General features: G+C 37.6%; 3 protein-coding genes across 3 annotated transcripts in view; 1 reads left to right on the top strand and 2 right to left on the bottom strand.

Moving 5' to 3' along the window:
- The window catches only part of LOC107639007 (importin subunit alpha-2), a gene marked incomplete in the record, with an annotated part of 4,440 nt that extends 801 nt beyond the window's left edge, over positions 1-3,639 (bottom strand). The window contains 10 exon segments of the mRNA XM_016342414.2: positions 108-498; positions 586-713; positions 1,123-1,251; positions 1,403-1,481; positions 1,569-1,732; positions 1,829-2,014; positions 2,097-2,228; positions 2,752-2,843; positions 2,960-3,056; positions 3,263-3,639. Coding sequence (XP_016197900.1) covers positions 126-498; positions 586-713; positions 1,123-1,251; positions 1,403-1,481; positions 1,569-1,732; positions 1,829-2,014; positions 2,097-2,228; positions 2,752-2,843; positions 2,960-3,056; positions 3,263-3,496 — 1,614 coding nt within the window.
- Positions 9,750-14,210, bottom strand: LOC107636139 (protein MAIN-LIKE 2-like). The gene is made up of 5 exons (XM_016339666.1): positions 14,110-14,210; positions 13,279-13,411; positions 10,129-10,697; positions 9,954-10,035; positions 9,750-9,863 (listed from the first exon to the last, which is right to left on the bottom strand). The coding sequence occupies exons 1-5, from the start codon at positions 14,208-14,210 to the stop codon at positions 9,750-9,752; spliced, it is 999 nt and encodes a 332-aa protein (XP_016195152.1).
- On the top strand, positions 16,230-17,837 carry LOC107636138 (protein FAR1-RELATED SEQUENCE 5-like). Its single transcript, XM_016339665.1, has 4 exons — positions 16,230-16,295; positions 16,728-16,787; positions 16,903-17,648; positions 17,732-17,837. Exons 1-4 carry the CDS (start codon positions 16,230-16,232, stop codon positions 17,835-17,837), a joined length of 978 nt encoding a protein of 325 aa, XP_016195151.1.

Raw genomic sequence — 22,085 nt, 5'->3', positions numbered from 1 at the left:
TGAAGCCAGTTAGTTTAGAGGATGGTTAGAGATTTAAGGCAAAAACTATATGATTGTCGCGATTGTCACACTAAGGCAAAAAGTGAGACATTTTAAGGCATACTTACCCACTCAGCAAAGTGTCTTCAACTAAAGTTGAATCCGCTAGATGGGACTGGAACCTCATTGCCACCAAAACTGAAACCAGGTTGAGCAACGTCGCCTGGAGGTAGTGTCTCATCTTCATCCTCCAACCAATATGTTTCGAGAATTTTAACAGCCTTCTCATATATTTCATTATTGTCATGACTCTGCAGGTTTTCAATTTTCTCCAATCCTTCAGCATCATCAATCATCTGAGCATACAAGTTAACATCTCCACTGTTACCCATGGCCTTCTCAGATTCCCCGACCTTTAGAATATTCTCCAGACCTTCTAAACAGACAGTGACAATTCTTGGGTCGGGACAAACAAGCAGATCACACAGAGGCTTAATGCAACCTTGGCTAACCAAATACCTTGTAAACACATAAGATAGGTCAATACAATGAAGCCACAATACTAACATTATGAACCTCAACCAATAACAAGAAACAATGACATACTTGATCTGCTCATGACTACCACCAGATGTAGCATTAGAGATTGCCCATGCAGCTTCTTTTTTAATGTCAAACTCAGCATTTTGAAGAAGATTGACAAGGGGAGCAATCAGACCAGCGTCAATGACAGCCTACATCAGACATAAAATGTATAAACTACAGAGAGCATTTCATTGAATAAGCCAACAAGAAATCGAATTCTTGACAATGAAAATAAAATAAAATAAAAACCCACACAGAATATCGTAAAGATTCTGTTATTACAACACCACATCAGCATTTCAAATAACATCTATCTCCACAGATTTCATGACCAACCAAAGGAACAGGAGAACGAAGTCTCAGTCAAAGTTTGGGGACAAATGGGACAAAGTCCAATAACATCAAATTGTCAGGGGTTCCATTGAGAAACTAAACTTTACATGATATACAGTGCAAAAAAACAAATAAAAGGTAAGAAAACATTTCAAATAGTAGACTCAACCCAACATGTGATTCAGCATCAATAGAGCACCAAATAATTGGGATTAACTGGCTTGCCTGTATTTGATCTCTATTTCCAGCTGTAATGTTTGAAATAGTCCAGCAAGCTTCTTTCTTGATGCTCTTTTTGTGATTATGCGTCAACAGGCTCATAAGGCATGGGAGTGCACCATGATTGATAATAGCCTACAAAATTTTAAGTTAGGAAATCCTTGCCAAAAATACATGCATTACGTAACGAAAAAGATCTGGACAATTATTTCACCTAAATAAAATTTGAATAGAATGAGAACAAATTTGGTACAAAGTAATTATTACACCTGTTAACAATCATTACCTGAGTTTGAATGTCGTCTCCTGTCACAATATTTCCCACAGTACGAAGAGCAGGAATCAGCACCGAAGGAGATGGGTGCCTTAAAAATATGTAAAAACATTTAGTAAGTTCAATAATCGAATAAGACAATTTTTTGTTGACAACATTTTGAAGAATTAATACCCACAAAAGAAGCTGCACCAGCCTGCTACATACACCTGCCTCAATAACGGCTTGGATTTTGTCATTTGTTCCATCAGAAAGATACGAAAGTGCCCAGCATGCATCTGTCAGAACCTCTTCATCATTTGAAAAGACCAACCGCTCAAGAGTTGGAAGTGCTGGCTTCACCTGTCCATCAAAATTTCCAGAATCAGAAAAATGTCAGAATTTGGTTGTCTTACAGCTTTGATATAAATTAACTATCTAAGAGATAACAATAATTACGTGTTCAAATGGAGGCTGTGGCTTCCCCCTGCAGAAGTTTGACAGAGTCCATGTGGCATTTCTCAGCATTGAAAGTTTAGCATGCTCATTCAGCTGGGCTAATAGTGGGATCAAAGCACCATGGCTGAGAACAAGATCACGGCACCTAGGAGAGTCACCAGCGACATTTCCCAAAGCCCAAACAGCCTGAAAATTTTGTAGTTTATGAGTTCAGGACAACTCCGTGAAAATTTTAAAACAGAACAGCTTGTATTCTAGCATCAACTACCTGTTCTCGAACATCATCACTTGGAGAACCAAGTAACTTCACAAATATTGGGACTGCCCCGTGATCAATTACCACCTTAGTGTTCTCAGAAGTTCCAGACGCTATGTTTGTGAGAGCCCATGCAGCCTCAAACTAAATCAACAGCAGATCACATAAAAAATCAACATAACAGAATTAAATATTGAACACAATAATACATGGACATCTTTGTACCAGATCTTCTATGACATGCTAAGGACATACTTAACATAAGTACATGTTTGATTTAAAAACTTTTGAACTCCAGTACAATAGCAAATGTAGGTAAGAGATCATTTGAAGTTAGGATAATGAAATTACACAGAATTTGAGTTTGTCTAAATGTTTTATTGGATTCTGAATAAATGAGATCCCATCCCTGAAAATTTACCTCTCAATTTTTATCGCAAGACAAAAACAAAGCCTAAATTAAAAACAAAATCCAAATAAAAAACATAGAAAACAGTGAGGCTTATATATTTTATGAAATATTATCAATCCTCAATATTATATATGTCATGTCGACTTATAATGTTGCAACAGGCATGTCTCCTGTGTGTGTATTATGTATAGCATTCAGTAACTTATGTAAAAGGAACAACACACAAGCTCCAATGCCCCAAAAATAGAATCGAACCTGAAGTTGGGGGAAATCGTCCCTATGGAGAAACTCAACAAACCGTGGCACAACACCAGCTTGGATAACTTCCTCAATCGGTGGGCTGCGCTCTGCATTCAGAACACAACAAATACATTGCGATTTCAACAATTAACACACAGAATCAAAGCAAACATAGTTAATTAATCAGGAACACAAAAGAAAACCACAATCCATCCCCAGTTACCGATTGAGAGCAGCTTCCTAAATTGTGTGGTAGCTTCCAGTTGCTGGCTGTTATCATTGGACAACACCCCAGCGACCATAGCAGGAAGACTCTCCAACTGCCAAACAACAAACAGCAAACATCAAAACCATTTCCATAACGAACTAACAAACTAACCATCACCACACCTAACTTACCAAAACCACCACACATATGATGTTATACACAATAAAGAAATGAAATCAACCGCAGGCGTACGATCAATAATCAGATTTCACGAGATTCAATCGAAAGAACCAAATCGAGTCCAAATTCTACTTTTACCTTTTTCTCCATGATGGATGAGGCTTGGACATTGGTTGGAAATTGTTGCTGCTGCTGGAGGAGCTGTTGAGCTTGGAGGCCCTCGCGGCGCTTCTTGAGGAGGCTCTCCTCGCGCTTACTCTTTCGGATCTCCACCATGTTGTCCTCCCTCCTCCGGCGACCCTCATCGGCGTCCACCGCCACCTTGTACCGGTTCCGGCGAACCTCCGTCCTCTCACTAGGCCTCAGAGACATCGTCACCAACGATCAAAAACCCCTAACCCTAGATTCGGAGAGAGATCGAGAGAGGGAAAATGAAAAAACCCTAGATTTTCTAATCGAGAATTTGCAAAGTGCTGTTGTGTGCTTTTGAGTGAACGGTTTATGATCTTTTCAGCAAATTTAAATAGCGCTGTGTAGTTGGCTGGTTCGGATCTTGGATCAGAAACCGGTTTTGTTAAATGGGTCGGGTATTGATATGTATGATAGTGATGGGAGGGATGGGTTGAACCGACTTGAGAGTACGGGTTACTGGTAACAATGTATTAATTATTTTACTTTAAATGGTATTATATATTCCGAGAATATAGCAAATCATTTCTTTAGAATTAAAAATTGCTTCTAATGGAAAGCAAATGTGCTTCAAGTTTGAATTCTGGTTTTGAACGTTGGAGGAATTTTTTATTGTTATCTTTTGTGTTGTGATCATCATGTCTAGCTGGATGTTACGATTTTTTTTTTTTTACAATGGGAATGAAATTTGAATGCTAGATCTTATGTATATCATCGAAACATTTTAGTGTTTTACTATGGAACTGATCCTAATGTCTTAATTGTTTTCATTTTCAATTTTTAAGTTGCAATAATATAATACAAGTAAGTCAGCCTTCTAGGCTTAGTAATAAACATTTTTCATAACTGGCTTTGTGAAAAACATTGTAACACTTATATTACATAAGTTAGGCCAAAATTAGTCCTAATGTAATCAGATTGAAACAAATAAATGTTAAATTTCATAAATAGTTAACCAACATTTGTACCTAATAATAAGAATTAATAAAATTATTATCATAAAAACTACCTATAAAACTCGGCTGAAAAATGTGGATATAAAAAGTTTTTTTGGTGTTATTTGCAAAGATGGAGATGAGAGGTAATAAACCTCAGAGATGGTAAGATTTAATTTTTCGTAAGCTCTTTACATTAGGTGAAAAGAGTGATTTTGAATATTTTTTAAATGTGAAAAAGTATCTAATCGTAAGTGAGAATTGGATTTTTTTTTTAAATTTTAAAATTTCATCTTGTACGCATGAGGTAGTTTTTTTATTTTTTAAATTAAAAAATAATTTATAACACATCTTCAAAAACTGGTATATTATGAGAAGTATAATTTATGACAATAATTTAATATTATTTTGAATAAAATTTTATCATTTTGTACTAAAAATCAGTTAACTTTTTTTTCCACCTTATTTAAAGAAGTTAACCCCAAAAAATAAACACACTCTTCTTCACTTTCTTTTTAGCTAGCTAAATTTTAATTTCTTCTCACAACACTAACACAAATTTCATTATCTCACCACTCACTATCGTATTTCGGTCATGCATAGAATGAATGAAAAAGGTTGGAATTTATAGAAAATACAAAAAAAAAAAATCATTTATACAAAATTTAAGAGTGAGGGATAGCTTCATCCAACATGCATGGAATATACTAGCGTGCAGTTCCATGCTTCTCGCAATTCATGAGAATCGTTTTGTAGAAATAGCAGAGCTTTGTGTAGGCCTTGGAACGCATGACTCCTCTCGGACTTCTCGCACTTACTAAGCTGTAGTGTCAGATTCTCGTTTATAGCGAGAAGCCTTGGCTCACCACCCACAGATTCATCACCCGCTCGACCCACTAAGTTGCACATACATCACATAATGAAAGCGATATAGAAAATAATTTGTGACGAAACCATGCTATATTTTGTTTTTAAAAGTGATCAAAAGAGAAATTTAAAAGTGGTTTTCACTGCTTTATACCTTACCTTATTTTTAAGTAGTTTATGTATTATCGTTGTCTAGTGAGCCTTAAAATACCACATAATAAGGCTAAATAATTTAGTTATGGGTTTAAATTTGGTGTTTTAGTTAGAAATGGGTGCAGTGTGTGTATTTACAAATTGGTAGAGTGTCAGAAGGCACTTTCAACACGCGGGGGGACGTGTTGCATGCAGCACATTGATGGGCGTGAATGACACGTGACAAAGTCTGGTTGAATAGGACTGCAACACGTGGGGGGCATGCTAAGTCAGTACATAGGTGAACGTGAATGCCACATGACAAAGTCTAGTTGCACGGGACTGCAACACGTGCGGGGCGTGCTGAGTCAGCACGGGGAAGGGGGAGGGGAGGCGTGTTACACGTGTCGAAGGCTGGTTGGTTGGTGATGCAACACGCGGGGGGAGGGGGCATGCTGAGTGCTTCGTCTATATAAGGCAAAGCTTGGTACCATTTTCATTGCGAGGAAGAGTGTTCTTTGAGTGTGTTGCTAGTGTAATGAAGGGTACTGCAAACTTGGTAGTATATCACAATGGTGAGATTATACGGAATACTCATGAGGGAGTAAGGTTTGTGTGTCAAAATCTGTTTTTGTTTGTGATTCCATGCACCTTGACATTCATCGAGCTTCAAAACGGTCTCTGTCAAAGCATGGAGAACAGTATATTGAGGAGAGTGAGCAGTATATTATACCAAAATCTGGTTATAGTTTTTGGTGGTCTAATACAGTTTGATATCATGCTGATCGTTGACGAAGAGAGTATGCAAAATATATTCCAAATTCATCGGCAGACTCAGATGTGATAGTCATAGATTGAGCTGTATGTTGAGTTTGAAAACGTAGAGACAGCTGAGATTCAAAATGATTTAGATATAGAGGATGATAGAGCTGTAGTGTATGAAGGAATGAACATTGACAGCGAAGACGACTTCGAAGCCACTTATGAAGCTGGCGAGGAAGACGAGGATGGTGATGTGGGAGTCGAGGCAGTAGCAGAGAATGTAGTGGTTTACCCCGCAGTTAGTCAACTGATGAACGTCCCACCTTTTATGCGTAATTTAGATCTTGACACCATGAATGCATTGGAATTCCTGGAATATGCAAATATAGGTACGTGATGAGTGAATAATACGTTTTTATAAATTTATATTTCGGATGGATCAAAGAATGATGATTTCTGCTTTCTGTAGGTGTTGTTGATCCTGAGGATGGAGAGTTCAGGATCAGAATGGAGTATAGTTTTAGAAAGTCTGTCGTCGCAGCAATCAGAAGTTACACTATCTCTAGAGGACTCGACTATAATGTTTATGAGTACGAACCACTAACGTTCTATGCAAAATGCAAGAAGTATGGGCGTGGGTGCGACTGGCTTATCCGAGCCAGCTTGATACAGAAAAAAGGTTGTTGGGAGATACGGATAAACAACGGTAGGCACACGTGCACCATGGGAACGATTTCACAGGATCATTCCAAGTTAGACTCGGACACAGTTGCTGAGGCTATAAGGCCATTGGTTGAGAGTGACTCGTCCATCAAGGTCAAATCTTAATTGCGGAAGTCCAGTCAAGGTTCAACTATACCATCAGTTACCGAAAGGCTTGGTTGGCAAAGCAGAAGTTCATAGCCAAAATTTTCGGTAGTTGGGAGGATTCTTACCAAGCTTTGATATGGTGTCTCTCGGTCATGACTCAGAAGATACCAGGCTCAATTGTCCAAATAGAAATATGACCCCTATACAACGGGACTAAGGAGGCGAACGGTGCAGAATACTCCACCGCGTATTTTGGAGTTTCAATCCATGCATTAGGGCATTCAAGCATTGCAAGCCTCTAGTTCATGTTGACGGCACACACCTATATGGAAAATACAAAGGTACACTTCTGGTTGTTGTTGCACAAGATGGGAACCAGAACATTGTGCCTATCGCCTTTGCCCTGGTGGAGAGCGAGACAGCTGATGCGTGGCACTTCTTTCTCAGGAATCTACGAAGGCATGTTGTTAGAAAGATGGTGTGGGTATGATCTCAAATCGACATGAGTTAATCCGAGTAGCAGTAAATCGTTTCGGTGGTGATTGGCAACCTCCAAGAGCATAGTGGATGTTTTGTATAAAGCACATCGGTAGCAACTTCTTATGGGCATTCAAAGTCCCGCACTTGCAAAAACTTGTTGCCAACATAGGGTATTCAAGGACGGTGGAGGAGTACAACATCAACTATAAGAGGTTGGAAGAGCGAGGCAAGGCATATGCCCGGTGGTGCGATGCCATTGGACTTAGACACTGGGTATTGACATTTGATGAGGGTCATCGATGGGGCCATATGGCGACGAACCTTGTGGAGTGCATTAATTCAATTTTGAAGGGTGCCCGAAACCTCCCTGTGTTAGCGCTCGTCCGAGCAACTTATTATCGGTTAAATGAACTATTTATGCGAAAGAGTGCCGAGACTCATGAACGCAAGTGTGCTAGATTTACTTACTCTGTATTTGCACAACAGCGGATAGAAGCAAATATGTAACGTGCTGGAAATATAGTTGTGCACCGGTTTGATAGACGAAATGAAGTGTTTGAGGTGCGTGAAATGCCTAATGGAAAGGTGTTGGTAGTTGATCTTGCGCGTAGACGTGTGATTATGGGCACTTTCTGGTGGAACGACTACCATGTCGACATGTTATTGCTTGCTTTGCCAACCAGCGACTCGATTGGCAGCTGTATGTGCATGATGTGTACAGGATGACAGAGGTTCGTAAGGTCTACAAATTTGAGTTCGTACCATTAGGCGATGCAGAGACATGGCCTATTTATTAGGGACCCACATTAGTCGCTAATCCCGCCTTGAGGAGAACATCGAAAAGTCATCCTAAATTGACCCGATACCTGAATGAAATGGACTCACACAATATGCATGATCCTCAGATATGCCGTCTCTATGGTAGACAGGGTCATAGTCGGAGTCGATGTTCTCAGCATGCCGGACCAATTGGTGCTGGTGACGATGGTGGACTGAGTGGTGCTGGTGATGATGGTGGTTCCTAAACCTTTTCTGGCCTTTATGTTTGTATGTTTAGGGTTGTTTTATCCATTAATGTTTTTCTAGTTTGTCGTGTTTGTATTTTTAAATTTGAGTTTATCCATTAATGATTTTGTTATTTGTCGTGTTTGTATTGTTAGGTTAATATTACCATCTAATGCCTTTGTGAGTTAAACATACAAAAGATTAACAAAGAATTATATTCACTTAATTTTGAGACCATAATTTGAATTTTGATTAAGTAAACATACAACTGATTAACTAAGAGTTATATTCAGTTAATTCTAAAACCATACTAAATTCTAAAAAAATACAAAAGATTAACTAAGAGTTACATTCAGTTAATTCTAAAACAATACTGAATTCCAAAAACATACACAGGATTAACTAATAGTTATTTCACTTCTTTCGAGCTAACCAATTCAGTCCCTTACCCATCATGCCCTGACCGAACTGCGATGGAGTAAACCTATCAAGTGGATTTCGTTCCATCCGTAGGCCATACGGATGACCCCAGACAGAGTCATTGATAGCCGGAGAGGCCGACCCACCTACCTCTGCTAGTGCAGATGCACCAGGGTTGTACTCGTCAACAACCTCAAAGGTCGCATGCGGCTCGATGAACCCACTATCACAGGACGCCTGCCCTGAGGTGTGATCAGAAGCAGGACCCCGCATACCAGTGGCCATATCTACTGATGTCCAATGTGGATCATCTGCGTCTGTCGATGAAGGCATAATGGTAAGATATGGACAACCACCTAAACCAGCGTTGACCCATTATTGTATTTGCCGATCTCCATGACCGTCTATAGGAATCTTCCATGGGATCGACGGAAAGTCAACCCATTCCTGTCTGGGCAGAATGTACAGTATGGGATGAGAGTGTTGGCAGGACTGACCCTACTAAGAGTGCCGACTGTGTTGAATGTGCCCGCTATGCTGACTGTGCCCGCTATGCTGACTGTGCCGACTGTGATGACTGACCTTGCTGTGGTCGCTGGAGTGACCGTGGTTGCTATGCTGGCTATGGTGACTGTCATGGCGACTATGACTGTGGTCTTTTGGCTGTGGTATATAATAAGGAAATGGCTCAAAGACTGCATACTGAGGTGGTCCCTGAGGTGCTGGCTGTCCTAGTGCTGGAGGCTGGTATGGATGCTGAGGAACGTGCTCAGACAATCTCAACAGATGTTCGTACAAACTCACGTACCAATCCTGGTACTCCACCGATGGTCTAATGTCCCAAGACGGAAGGGGGTGCAGATATCGCAACCGAGTGTTATGACGGTTGTCTCATTCCTCTATCCATCCTCCATGTAAAACTGTCCAGTCATAAAGCTGCACTCCGCGAAGAGTGATGCAATGCTTACTCAATGGAATTTCTCTTGCTACCACCAAGGGGGGTTGTGCATACCCAAAGTGACGCATCACTCGTTCGCAGGATACCATTCGACACACTCGAACGACAATAACAGAGCAACGATGTCACATACCTCAAGGTGTCCATGTAACTCGTCGGGTATGTCCAATCCTTCGTACGGCTGCCACACAAACTGCCACATGTTATTAGAATATTAAAACCCTAATATTAATGTTTGGATACGAGAATCACATGAACCATAAATATTTACCTCGTCCATGTAGTTTATTTCCTGCCTAAATATCGCTACGGTTTTTGATAACCAAGCTTTGCTCTGATACGAATGACTCCACCTGAAACATGGTTCATTGAAAAAATTAAAAAAGGTGGTCGTCAATCAAATATGCATTCTCAATATAATGCAGGACTAAAATAGGAACTGTTACCTCATGACAACTGGTATCTCAGCCAGTGGACGGGACTGTCTGGGTACGGGCGCAATACACGGCAGTCGCTCCCATGCCCAAACAAACAACAAATTAAGAGGGTCATCCATCTCCTTAGTATCATACTGTGATGCACGACATAGTGCTATGTAAAGATGCGCGAGACATGCTGACCCCCAACTATAAGTATAGATCCGTTCGAAATCGCGAAGCAACGGTAGATACTTTGCGTGAACATATGCGGTCGATTTATTCGTGAATAGGGTTGAACCCAACAAATAGAAAATCTGACATCTGACGTATCTCTTAATAGACTCCTCGATATCCAGTGGCTCTGCGTCTCTGATAGTCTGAACCCAACCCAGCTTTATATAAGATTTCGAAGAACTATTGACAACCGATTCGCGACCGAATATCGCGATGCTCTGGCTCTGTAGGAAGTCGTTACTACTATCTGTACATCCGTTCACAGGCTCTCCATCTATGGGTAGGCCAAATATATGAGTGACATCTTCCAGTATCACAGTAACCTCATCCACCGGCAATACAAACGAATGAGTTTCTGGCCTCTACCTTTCCACCAAAACAGCTAATAAGGGGTAAAATCCTCTTATCAATCCAATCCTAGAAATGTAGTAGAATCCCTGATGCGAGATAATTATGCCGATTCAAAATTTAGACAAAACAATTCTATTGATAGCATAATCTAAACCGACAATCAATCCTCTCAATCAAAGTGTAAATTCAAAAGATTGTCATAATCCAAAACAAGTAAAAACCAGGAGTTTGAAGTTCCGGGTCGTCTCCCTCGGAATACGCAAATTAGATGTCACACTCTTGGTTGTGAAGAAAGGAGTTTTCTTCAATCAAAAGAACGAAAGATTAAAAGAACTAAGAAATAAAAGAACTAACAAATGATCAAATAGGAAAGTAAAGCAAATTAAAAGGAAACAAGATCAAAACTAATGAAAATGCTATAATTGCATAAAAGAGTCTTGACTTGGGAATGAGAATTAAGGAATCATATCATCATCATAATCACAACTATGGCAACTATGATGAATTAATCTCGCTTCGTCAACCCCTAACATTGAGGAGTAAGTCAAGCAAGCATAATTGGCCTTAATCCATAAGTCTTAGCTAAGTTACTAATTAACTTAGTAAAAAGCTAGCATCAATGGAAACAAGAGTCAACTAACAACCCAAGAATTACCACTAAATGTCAGACATTATGACTCTAGTATTCTAGGAACTCATTTCCCAAGCCAAAGTGTGAAAATCTACTCAAAATTACCAAGTGGCATTTTCACAAACACTTGGAGGGTATAAAAGTAAAACATAACAATTTGCAAAGGAAAATGAAATCTATAACCAAACTATTCACAAAATCAACAATATAAACTCAATCAAGCAAGTATAAATTATAAAACATGAAATTCATCAACCAAAACTTCAAGAAATCAAAATTGCATATGTTAACAAAATTACTAGACCCATAAGAACATAAGAGTAAATGTGATATAATTAAAGAGAAACTAAAGAGTACTTACAAAAAGAGATTAGTAAAATCAAAGACCAAAATTAGAACTATAAAATGCTACAATGAAAATTAAGTAAACCCTAAGAGAGAATTGAAAGAAAACTATCTATACTACTCCTACTCCTAATTATGTTTTCTATGCTAAAAGTGAGCTCTCCAAGTAACTCCCTTGATGTATGTTCATTTTCCTTTGTCCTATTGATTTGGTGAAACAAACAATCAAATTTTCAATCAAGCATATGGACATATAGGGCTAAACAAAGAAATAATTCAATGCAATCAAAATCCAAAAAGAATTTATTCAAGTCTCAAAAATGAAGCAACTTGCAAGAATGCCTAATAAGAAGTGTGGAAACATAGAATTAAGTAATCGAACCCTCACCGGATGTATATACACTCTAACTCTTAACTGGATGATCCAAATAATTGAAGATATGTTCTTTGGGTGCCGTATAATTACGTACCATTTTTAATCACTACAAATTAATAATTTTCTTCCTCCAAACAACCCTAACTCCTAACTCTCTTCTTCAGCCTCTCAACTTCTCCTTTCATGGTAAAATTGTTAAACATTCAACAACAACACTTATGCATGAAAATGGTTCCCAGAAGCTTAATTTATAGAGCTTCTTTGAGCATCGTCGGTTACCGAGGTGGGGGCTGTCCCCTGCATGTATACCACCTACAACACGCCCCCTGTGTTGCTCCAGGCTCTTCGGAAACAAGCGAAGACCTTGTTATGATGCCAGGATTCAGAGGCAATACGCCCGCTGCGTGTTGCCAGGGCTGTGCCACCCGTCACTGCAAGCCACCTCACCACGCCCCCCAGCGTGTTGAAACTGACACCTATAATACAGAAAAATACCTCCCTTTCCAATATTGAGCCAATACACCAATCTAGTTTCCATAAAAAATAATTTGTGACACAATAACTAAGACAATAAAAAAAATTCCTAAAAAAACAAATTAGGTTGATTAGGTAGTAAGTTCACTTGTCCTTTTAATTATATATTAGAAATTCAAATCATACCTTGTGTATGAGTTTATTTATTGACCAATAACAAATCTTTAAATAAAAAAAAGTATTGGGGACCAAAATAAAATAAATAATAATATAATTCTAGATTTAATAAAAAAATAGCAAAAATTAACAACGTAAAAATGACACAAGTATCAGATTAAACCCAAAATTCTAAAATTACCATTAAATTAAATCTAACACTAAGTTAGGGTGGCAATAGGGCGGGTAGGGGTGGATTTTTGCTCTATCTGATCCCGTTTCGCCCTGATCTTAATAACTGTATAGAATCCGTCCCGTTCCTACCTGCAGGTAGTAAAAAGTTAAACCTTAATCCACTTCCGCGAGTACCCATCCTGCCCATACCCGCCCTATAATTATTAAATTCAACAAATAAAATTAAATTTTAAAATTTATATAACCATCATCATATACATAACATATATTATATATTAGAAAAAGTATTAGGTATCAAGAGATTATCTGTCAAATTTTGACAACAATAATTAATTATTATTTTTTATTAAAAATATTACATTTAAAAATATATTGATCATCATTAATTACAAATTTCAAACATAAGGATTTATACAATGCGGCACATTAACGACGTCTGATTCAACCTTAAAACCGTGATCGCATCCTCACCCGTCTCTAGGTCCTCTTGCAATCGTGGTAGTTGCGCTATCACTGTGTCGCCGCGGAGACCAATCAAACGTGAAGGGCTACTTCCCGAACCCGTTTATGATACAACCCTTTCCATTAAAGAGAAATTCATCCTACATACGGATATCGCACCCCAACCCCACCGTAGTTGTCGTCGTCGTCGTGCATGCCCCTCTCATGGAGCCATAGTGTTTCACCTTCATAGGAGCAAGGTGTAGTTGTTCCCGCTAAAGTCGAGGTGAGAGTGTTGCGTCGATGGATCCATCAATTTGTGAAGAAGGATCATATGACACTTCATATGATGTGCGTAATTATTCTAAGTCCACCGAAGTCAATGTCCGGTGTTTGAGTGAAGATGATACTCAATATGTAGAGAAGGTAAGTTGTGTGTTAGTAGCATAGTTGTAAGAACCGGACCCATAACCAGTTCGGTTGATGAATATGACTGGACAAGGAACGGAACCGTTATGAATCGGTCAGTTCTGATGAAAATCGGAGAACCGGCGATTTTTATTCAACCGGCTAGTTTGGAAGTTTTTTTTTAATTCACTTGCAAAAACGATGTCATTTTGGTTTAAAAAAAAGAAAGAGAGACTCGAATAACCCCCCAACCCCAATCCCTGTTTCCCCAACCCTAATCTCCTAACCAGTAACCACAACGGCTAACCCACCCCCTCACCTCCTTACCTCACTCTGTCACTCACCGCGCCACCGCTGCCCGCCGTCGTCTTCTTTGTCTCACCTTAGAAGACCTCACCGTGACACCCATTCTAAAGTCTCAAGGAACAGAACAGAACCGCGGCCCCGCTTCGTCTCAATCTCACCTTCGTCCCTGTCTCTCATATTTTTCGTCGCCATCACCGCGCTGTCGTCTTCGTCCTCTGTTCTGTCAAACAAGTTAGTTGAATATATTGTTCTCCTCTATTTTGCTCTATTTTTCTAATGCTTATTGAATGTGCTTGTTGAAAACTTGAAATTATGAAGCTGTTATGAATAATATTGTTATGTTGTTCTGTTCTGTTATGAAAATTTGAAATTTCTAGGATGATTATGTGAAATTTCTGTTGTTGAAATAGCTGCTTGTTGAATATACTTGTTCAAAACTTGAAATTATGAAGATATTATGAATAATGTTGTTATATTGTTCTATTCTGTTATGAAAACTTGAAATTTCTGGGATGAATAGGTGAAATTTCTGTTGTTGAAATAGCTGCTTGTTAAAATAGGTGATGTTGAAGTAATTGTTTAGTATGAAACTATGAATTTGCTTGTTCTGTGAATTTAAGATTGTTGTCTTGCTTAATAGGGAATAGGAAATACAGAATTTAGGGTTGCTGTTGTTTTATACTTTTGCTACTCCATATTGTTTTAGAATGGCTTCCGCGAATACACCATCAGAAATACCATCTTTGCAAGAACAAGGATCAACTTCTGATGCATCAATTAGAACCCAAAAAAACAATAATAGAGCAAAAACCTGATACTGCATGGGGTCATTGTAAACAAGTTGTGGAATTTGGAAAAACTATTCTGTTATGCATATATTGTGAGAAGCTTATTAGGGGTGGAGGAATTCATCGGTTTAAGCTTCATTTGGCTGGAAAAGGAGGAGATATTGAGTCATGTCGAAAGGTGCCAGCTACAGTGAGACATCAATTCCATCAAAGCATTAAAGAGCTTCGAAGTAAGAAAAGAAAAACTCAAGAACAATATGCATAAAGTTATAATGCTTGTGATGAAGTTAAAAGAGAATTTGACGAGATCAAACATAATGAGATGCAACAACAACAAAAATCCAGAGTTCCAGCACCTAGCTATAGAAAAGGAAAACAAGTCAAAGGATTACAATCCTATTTTATGTTAAGATCAATGGGGGGAATCTTATGGTTGTGGAGCGCCAAATTTGCAAAAGTTGGCGATTTGTATTTTAAGCCAAACTTGTAGTTCTTCAGGTTGTGAGCGTAACTGGAGTATTTTTGAACACATTCACTCAAAGAAGAGGAATCAGTTAGAGTGTTAAAAACTTAATGATCTTGTTTATGTTCATTACAAATTAAGGTTACAATAAAGGTACTTTTTTTTATTATTTTAAGTTGAAAGCATTATTTTAAAATTTTAATCATCACAAGAGTGACGAAGTATATTGATAACATAGGAAGCAAATGAGAAAGCAAGTTTATGATCCAATTTGTCTTGATGCATTTGAGGATCATTCGAAATGGATATTGGAAGATTCACCACCATTTTTAACTCTTGAAGAAGTTAATGCTTTACGAAATGATCTTACAAATATGTCTCTTCAATCACCTTTAGATGATTTAGGTATGCTTTTATTTATTTATAAATTATGATCAACTATAATTTTGGTATACTTTATAACATGTTTTATATTATTTTTTATCTTGATTTGTGAAGCATTATCTATAATGCTAGATCAATTGGATTTGAAAGATGATCGGGATGATGATGGAGCTAATAATTCTATGGAAAATGCAAATCAAAATGAAACCAATCAGGATGTAGCTCCACATTTGTCAGATGAAGAACGATTTCCCGACTTCGAAATCACTCCTTGGATATAGTTTATGAGTTGTTATCCTTATTGTGTCTAATTAAGATACTATTGTAATTGTACTAACTAATTTTATGTCTATCTTTGTATTAGTTATCTTTAGACTTTGAAACTTGGTTGTTTTTAAAATGTTGGTGAAGAACTGAAGATATGTATTTTGAATTTTTTAAGTTTATGACTATTTTTAGTATTTCATATTTTTTATTTACGTAGAACCGATTTTACCGGTTCAACCAGAAATTTATCGGTTGAACCAGTAAACTAGTAACTTGACTGGTTTGATCACTGATTCGGTTCTTACAACTATGGTTAGTAGTATAATTGGTGTGGATCTACTCTATGATAGCCTGATGGGACAAGTTGGATCTATGGTATATTTTTTTGTCTTTTTGTGTTCACCAAGTTACATGTTTCTTTGCAATTTTGTTTATAATTTTTTTGGGTATTAACAAGGATGCTCTTATTTAAAATTATTGTGCTTTTGTTTGTTTAAGTATAATTGTTGTGAATATATTTTTATGCTAGTACGATGCTACAATTTTGACATATAATGTATTTTTTTAATCTTTTTGTTCACCATGTTGCATTTCTTTTGCAACTTTGTTTAAATTTTTATTTTGTAGGCATTAACATGGATATTCTTGTTTGAAATTATTGTAGTTTTTTTTATACATTGGTGTTATTAATGAATAACTGGATGTTGGAAGAGTTTTTTTTGGTGTTGAATAGTGGATGCTTATCTCTTTTTGTAATATGTTTTTGGTTTGATCCGCTCAGCTGTATTAGGGTGTTTTTAATTTCAGGAAAAAAAATCTGTAGATATTATTGAGTTGAAGGATGATGATACGGAATTAAGTCATAAGGTGCGAATGTTATTGGAGACTACTTTATTGTTGTCATAATAATAACAAGTTATTGGAGACTAATTTTTTAAGTGTGTTCGGCAGTGAATGTTATTTTCTCTGAATGTATTTGTAGTTATCGGATCACACTGGAATTCAACTAGAAAAAATATCATACGTAGAATTACGATTTATTTTGTTGCAGTGGGCACAAGAATTCTATTCTAATTATGCAAAGAAAGTTAGGTTCATCACTAAGATTAGGAACACCAATTTTGACAAGACAAAAAATGAATTAAGGATATCCATTAACCTATCGATACATTATAATCGTGAAGGTTATCGGGAGTCTCGAGTGAAGACAGTATCTCGGGTAAAGAAAATAACAACCGCAAGATGCAGAGCAATGATGTACGTGATGTTTGATAGGCAGAAGGTTAATTGGATGGTGTCAAAATTAGAATTGAAGCATACTCATCCGTGTTTTTCTAAGCAATCTGTCCATTACCATGAACACATAGAACTAACCATGCATGCCAAGTGTGTGATTGAGGACAACGATGAAGTTGGTATACTGCTTAACAAGATGTATCTCGCACTGGCGAATGAAGTTGGTGGGTCGTCGAATTTGAGTTACTCAAAAAAGGATGTGAGGAATTACATTACAAGTAATCTGCGTTGTGCTGAAGAAAACGCTGATGTTAAGGAAATGTTGAGCTATTTCTTGCGAATGAAAGATATCAACCCAAATTTATTTTATGTAGTAGATATCGACGCAGCTAACAAGTTTAGGAGTACGCTCTGGGTAGATGCAAGGTGTAGGGCATCCTACAAATATTATGGAGATGTGGTGTCGTTTGATACAACATATAGTAGAAACAAGTATGTGTGTGTTTGTGTTTCTATTGAAAGGTTTCTTGTTTGACATTATCGCGAGTTCTTACTTGTGGCTATTTTTATTGCAGGCATGGACTACTGTTTACATCTTTTGTTGGTGTCAACCATCAGGGGAAGTCCACTCTGCTTGGATGTGCTTTGTTGGGAAATGAGAAAATACGTAGCTTTGAGTAGGTCTTTACGTAATGGCTGAAGTGCATGAGAACTGCCCTATAGGCCATCATCATGGACTAGTGCAAGTCCATGTTTGGTGCTATTAGGAATGTCCTTCCAAATACTTGTCACCGATGGTACATATAGCACATATTGAAGAAGATACCAGATAAACTCAGAGGATATGCTCGGTACATAGAAATACATGCTAAAATGACTGGCACTGTATGGAATGCCCGGTCTATGGAATCTTTCGAGAAGGATTAGGCTGGATTCGTTACTGAATTTAACCTAAAGCACAACAGATGGCTATTAGGTATGTTTCTTTTGGAGAGTATATTCCTTGTGAAGCTTTTTTTTTAGTATATTGGATTTTAGGTACTGTTCTCATCGGATGATTTATAACTTGTTTGGATGCTTTATGGGATGTCTCTGTTTGAAGGTTGATGGGTGTTTGGTTTACTAAGTCTGTAGATATGTGTGGTAATGTAGCTAAGTGTTCATGATGGTGGTTTTTGCATTTTTGTTTTTGTAGACCTTTTTGATGATCGACAAATGTGGGTTCCAATCTTTTTCTGAGATGAATTTTAGGCTGGAATAAGGAGCAAAAAGAACTAGAGGACGATGATATAGACTCTAAAGGAGTTGTCCCCTGCTCATCCAGCTCTACAATTGAAAGACAATTTCAACACGAGTACACAAGCTAAATGTTTAGGAAAGTACAACAGAAAATCAAGAAAAAAGGTGATGGTTTAATCTGCAGTGTAACTCAAGAGGGTAATTCGTTCCGTGTGAACGTGGACGAGCAAAACCAACTTTATGGGGAGTTTAGATACTGCACTAACGGTGTCGTGTTTAACCCATTGCCACACAAGGTTCGGTACGAGTGCAACATGTTTGAATCAAGAGATATTCTTTGTTGCTATTGTCTTGCTGTGTTTTCATATTACAAAGTAGACAGAGTACATTTTACTATGTTCTCCTTCGATGGAGTAAGAATGTGCAGCACAAACACACTTACATCAAGAGCAGTCATGATGAGAATCGATCGGATGAAAGCCACAACTTATTTAGAGGATTGCATTCACACTTCTATAATGTTACCCAGGATTTCGTGACCTGTGACGAAAAAGCGGCCATGTTACATTCAGCTCTTGACAATGTGAGGGCCAAGTTAGTTGATTATCGTGCAATTTTGGGGTCCAAAAGTGTTGCAACTACACAGAATAGCATAGCGACACAGTATGAGTCCACTCTTGGTGCAGATAACATTCGAGGTCTTTCAAAGGTGGCAACCAAGGGTCGGCCGAGATTGAAGAGCCTTGGATCTAAACTGGATAGCTTGATCAATAAATTTATGCAAAGAAAGATGAAAAATATACCTCTGGTGTGTGTTTACCATTTGTTTAATTTCGAACCCTTTGTTGAGGTGACTTTATGGATATAGTTGAATCATTTTTTTGTGCGTGGTACTTTTTTCTAGGAGAATGATATAGTAGTCATTCGAAATGTAGCGGTCGGTTCTGTTATTAGAGCGAATGAATCGCAAGAATATGCCGGATTCATGTTTTTGTTAAATACTCGTTTAGAAATAGTTAGAAGAATTTTGATTATGGATTTGTAAGGAGATTTTTTTGTATTTGGATTTTTTCCCCTTCTCTTTAACAAAATATTGAGGTATATAGTTTAATAAACAATTTTCAATTGAGGATATATGATTATTTTTTAGTGCGATTCACTGATATGATTATACTGTTATAAGATTTCTAAGTTTTAGTTAGCTCACCAAATTATCATGATTTTTATGTGATTTTAATGTGGAGCACACACCATAGTAGGTTCTTTAACTTAGATAGTGTCTCATTTTTGTAAGGTTATGTTCACAAGTAAATTTGACTAAGGCTTATTTGAGACTCCAACAAGTCTCGATTGTAACTTCGATTCTAAGAAAATGAAAAACACAACAAAAAAAGACACCTCTATCATAAGACACATCCATAGATAGACAAACCCATATAAGAAACGTTAATAAAGACACCTCCATTGGAAGACACACCCAAAGCTAAACACATACACAAAAAACATGAACAGAAAAGATACCTCCATCGGAAGACACGTCCATGGATACACGAATCCACAAAAGAGATGTTGAAAAAAAAAGACACCTTCTAAAAGACACGATATAGACACATCTGAATTAGACACGACCAAAATAGATATCTCCGTCAGAAGACACATCCATAGTTAGACAAATCCACAAAAGACACATTGGCGAAAGATCTCCAACAGAAGACATATCCATATATAGACACCTCCAAAGAAGACGCGACCAAAATAGATACGTCACTCATAAGACACATCCATAGATACACAAATTCACAAGAGACACATTGGCAAAAGACACCTACAACAGAAGACACATCTATATATAGATACCTCTGAAGAAGACACGACCAAAGCAGACACCTCTATTAGAACTAGACACATCTAGCAATAACACTTCTAAAATGTTAACATATTTAGCCTGTGCAAATATTTACACATTAAAATGGAGCAAGTGTTTAGCTTGTGCAAAATAAGACAAACCAATGTCCCAAGAGAGGATTCACATCCACAATAGACACATTCTCCGTTAATTAACCAACAAAATTGAACAAGGTTCTCAAAATAAATACTCGCTAATAACAACATAAGAATCCAAAAGAAACAGTCAATATGTGTAACATAAGAAAAATATCAAGTTGCAACAAAATATAGCTCAGCATGTGAGGGTATCTCTGGACAAGGTAAACAAGAATGTTCTATGCATCTTTTTTCTTCCCAAGTTTAGGACCTTTGATGGTCTATTTTTTCGACAATCATTCAGCTCGCCGAAGCATGCTCGGTGTTCTAACCTCTTTACGTTTGTTACTTGGATGGTTGTGGCGCACAACAGGTTGAAGACGTTGGTCAAAGGCATCTAGTGCTTCTTTAATGACTGAATTAGTATGATCCAGAATATGATATCAAGCATTATTTTCTTCCTATATAACTTGATGGTGCCCTGCATGTAAAAATCAATGTTGTATGACGGCATTTAGTAATGGGCAGTCGTGTTGTTTAGATAATTAACTATTCAACAATAGGATTTAGAAGCTGACATAATCCCATTCATTCAGTTTACTGTCTTCGGTCCAGTATTCCATGAATTTATGGTGTATACACCATAATCAAAACTAGGTGAATGAAAACAATGGACTGTATTAGAAGAATAGGTATAGATCTCAAGTAAACTTACAAATTAAGATATTGTTAGATTTTAAAGGGAACTCACCCGTTTGGTTGTATTAGGATAGAGGTGTATGTACAAGGCAAGCCTCTTTGAGTGGGCTTATACGTCGGGATAGCCACTTTAGCTATGTCTTTAATGAGCCTATCCTGAAACGCATTTAAAATTTAAATGTAATATAATAATACAGGTTAAATAGATTAACAAAGTCATGCGATCTTTTTATACCGCATATGCATCTATCCTCATCTGTGATGTATCATGTGGTTTACTGTGTAAACTATCCAGTACAAAAAGCATTTTTTCATAGACATGGAATGCATACACCCACCAGTAATGGGACATACATATGGAAAAAATCACTGCAATAATATATACTTGTAACTAGGCAGATTACGTACATGGATAAACAAAAACACATCTTGGTTGTTCATTTGCATCAATGTAAGTACCATGTCATATGGCAAATAGACTTATCCAGCTTCTCTTTGAAACTATTGTCTTGTCAAAATACTTGGTGTTAGTACCGAAGTGTTTATCCAAATCCGCATACACGGGAGTTGGCCCGTCCTTAAAGTCCTTCAGATTTTTTCAAACCTTGACCATTTCTTGTCAAAAGAAGACTTTGTAAGTGTTGCTAACCTACAATATACATAAAAGATTGATATAAAAGTATCTTTACCAGTATCACCGAACACACACAATAAAAGTGACGTGTGAATCTTTTTTACCCTGAGTCGTTGAACGCGCAACATATCCAGTGCACAACCTACATCATCTGCTTTTAAAATATAAATGTCGCCAAAATATGCGATCAAAGCAAACTGAAGTAACATGATTTTGGGTTACATACATTGCTATAAGCCAATGACGAGGTTTCAACGTGCACAAGTCCTCCCTTACTAGGACTACGTGTGGTCTGACGTCATACGATGCCACTATCTGCTGGCTATCAAGAGGCATGTCCACAATCCACCCTCTGATTCCTTGCTCATGCCACT

Source organism: Arachis ipaensis, chromosome B04 (assembly GCF_000816755.2).
Source record: "Arachis ipaensis cultivar K30076 chromosome B04, Araip1.1, whole genome shotgun sequence".
Lineage (NCBI taxonomy): Eukaryota > Viridiplantae > Streptophyta > Magnoliopsida > Fabales > Fabaceae > Arachis > Arachis ipaensis.
This window is presented reverse-complemented; position numbering and strand designations above follow the sequence as displayed.

Coding starts and splice junctions, on each gene's coding strand:
- LOC107636139 (XM_016339666.1), bottom strand. CDS start 14,210: ATGGCGACGAAAAATATGAGAGACAGGGACGAAGGTGAGATTGAGACG. Junction 13,412..14,109: donor ACTTTAGAATGGGTGTCACG/GTGAGGTCTTCT, acceptor TTCGGGAAGTAG/CCCTTCACGTTTGATTGGTC. Junction 10,698..13,278: donor CGTCGTTAATGTGCCGCATT/GTATAAATCCTT, acceptor GTGGAAAGGTAG/AGGCCAGAAACTCATTCGTT.
- LOC107636138 (XM_016339665.1), top strand. CDS start 16,230: ATGGTTAGTAGTATAATTGGTGTGGATCTACTCTATGATAGCCTGATG. Junction 16,788..16,902: donor ATACGGAATTAAGTCATAAG/GTGCGAATGTTA, acceptor ATGTATTTGTAG/TTATCGGATCACACTGGAAT. Junction 17,649..17,731: donor ACAACATATAGTAGAAACAA/GTATGTGTGTGT, acceptor TTTTTATTGCAG/GCATGGACTACTGTTTACAT.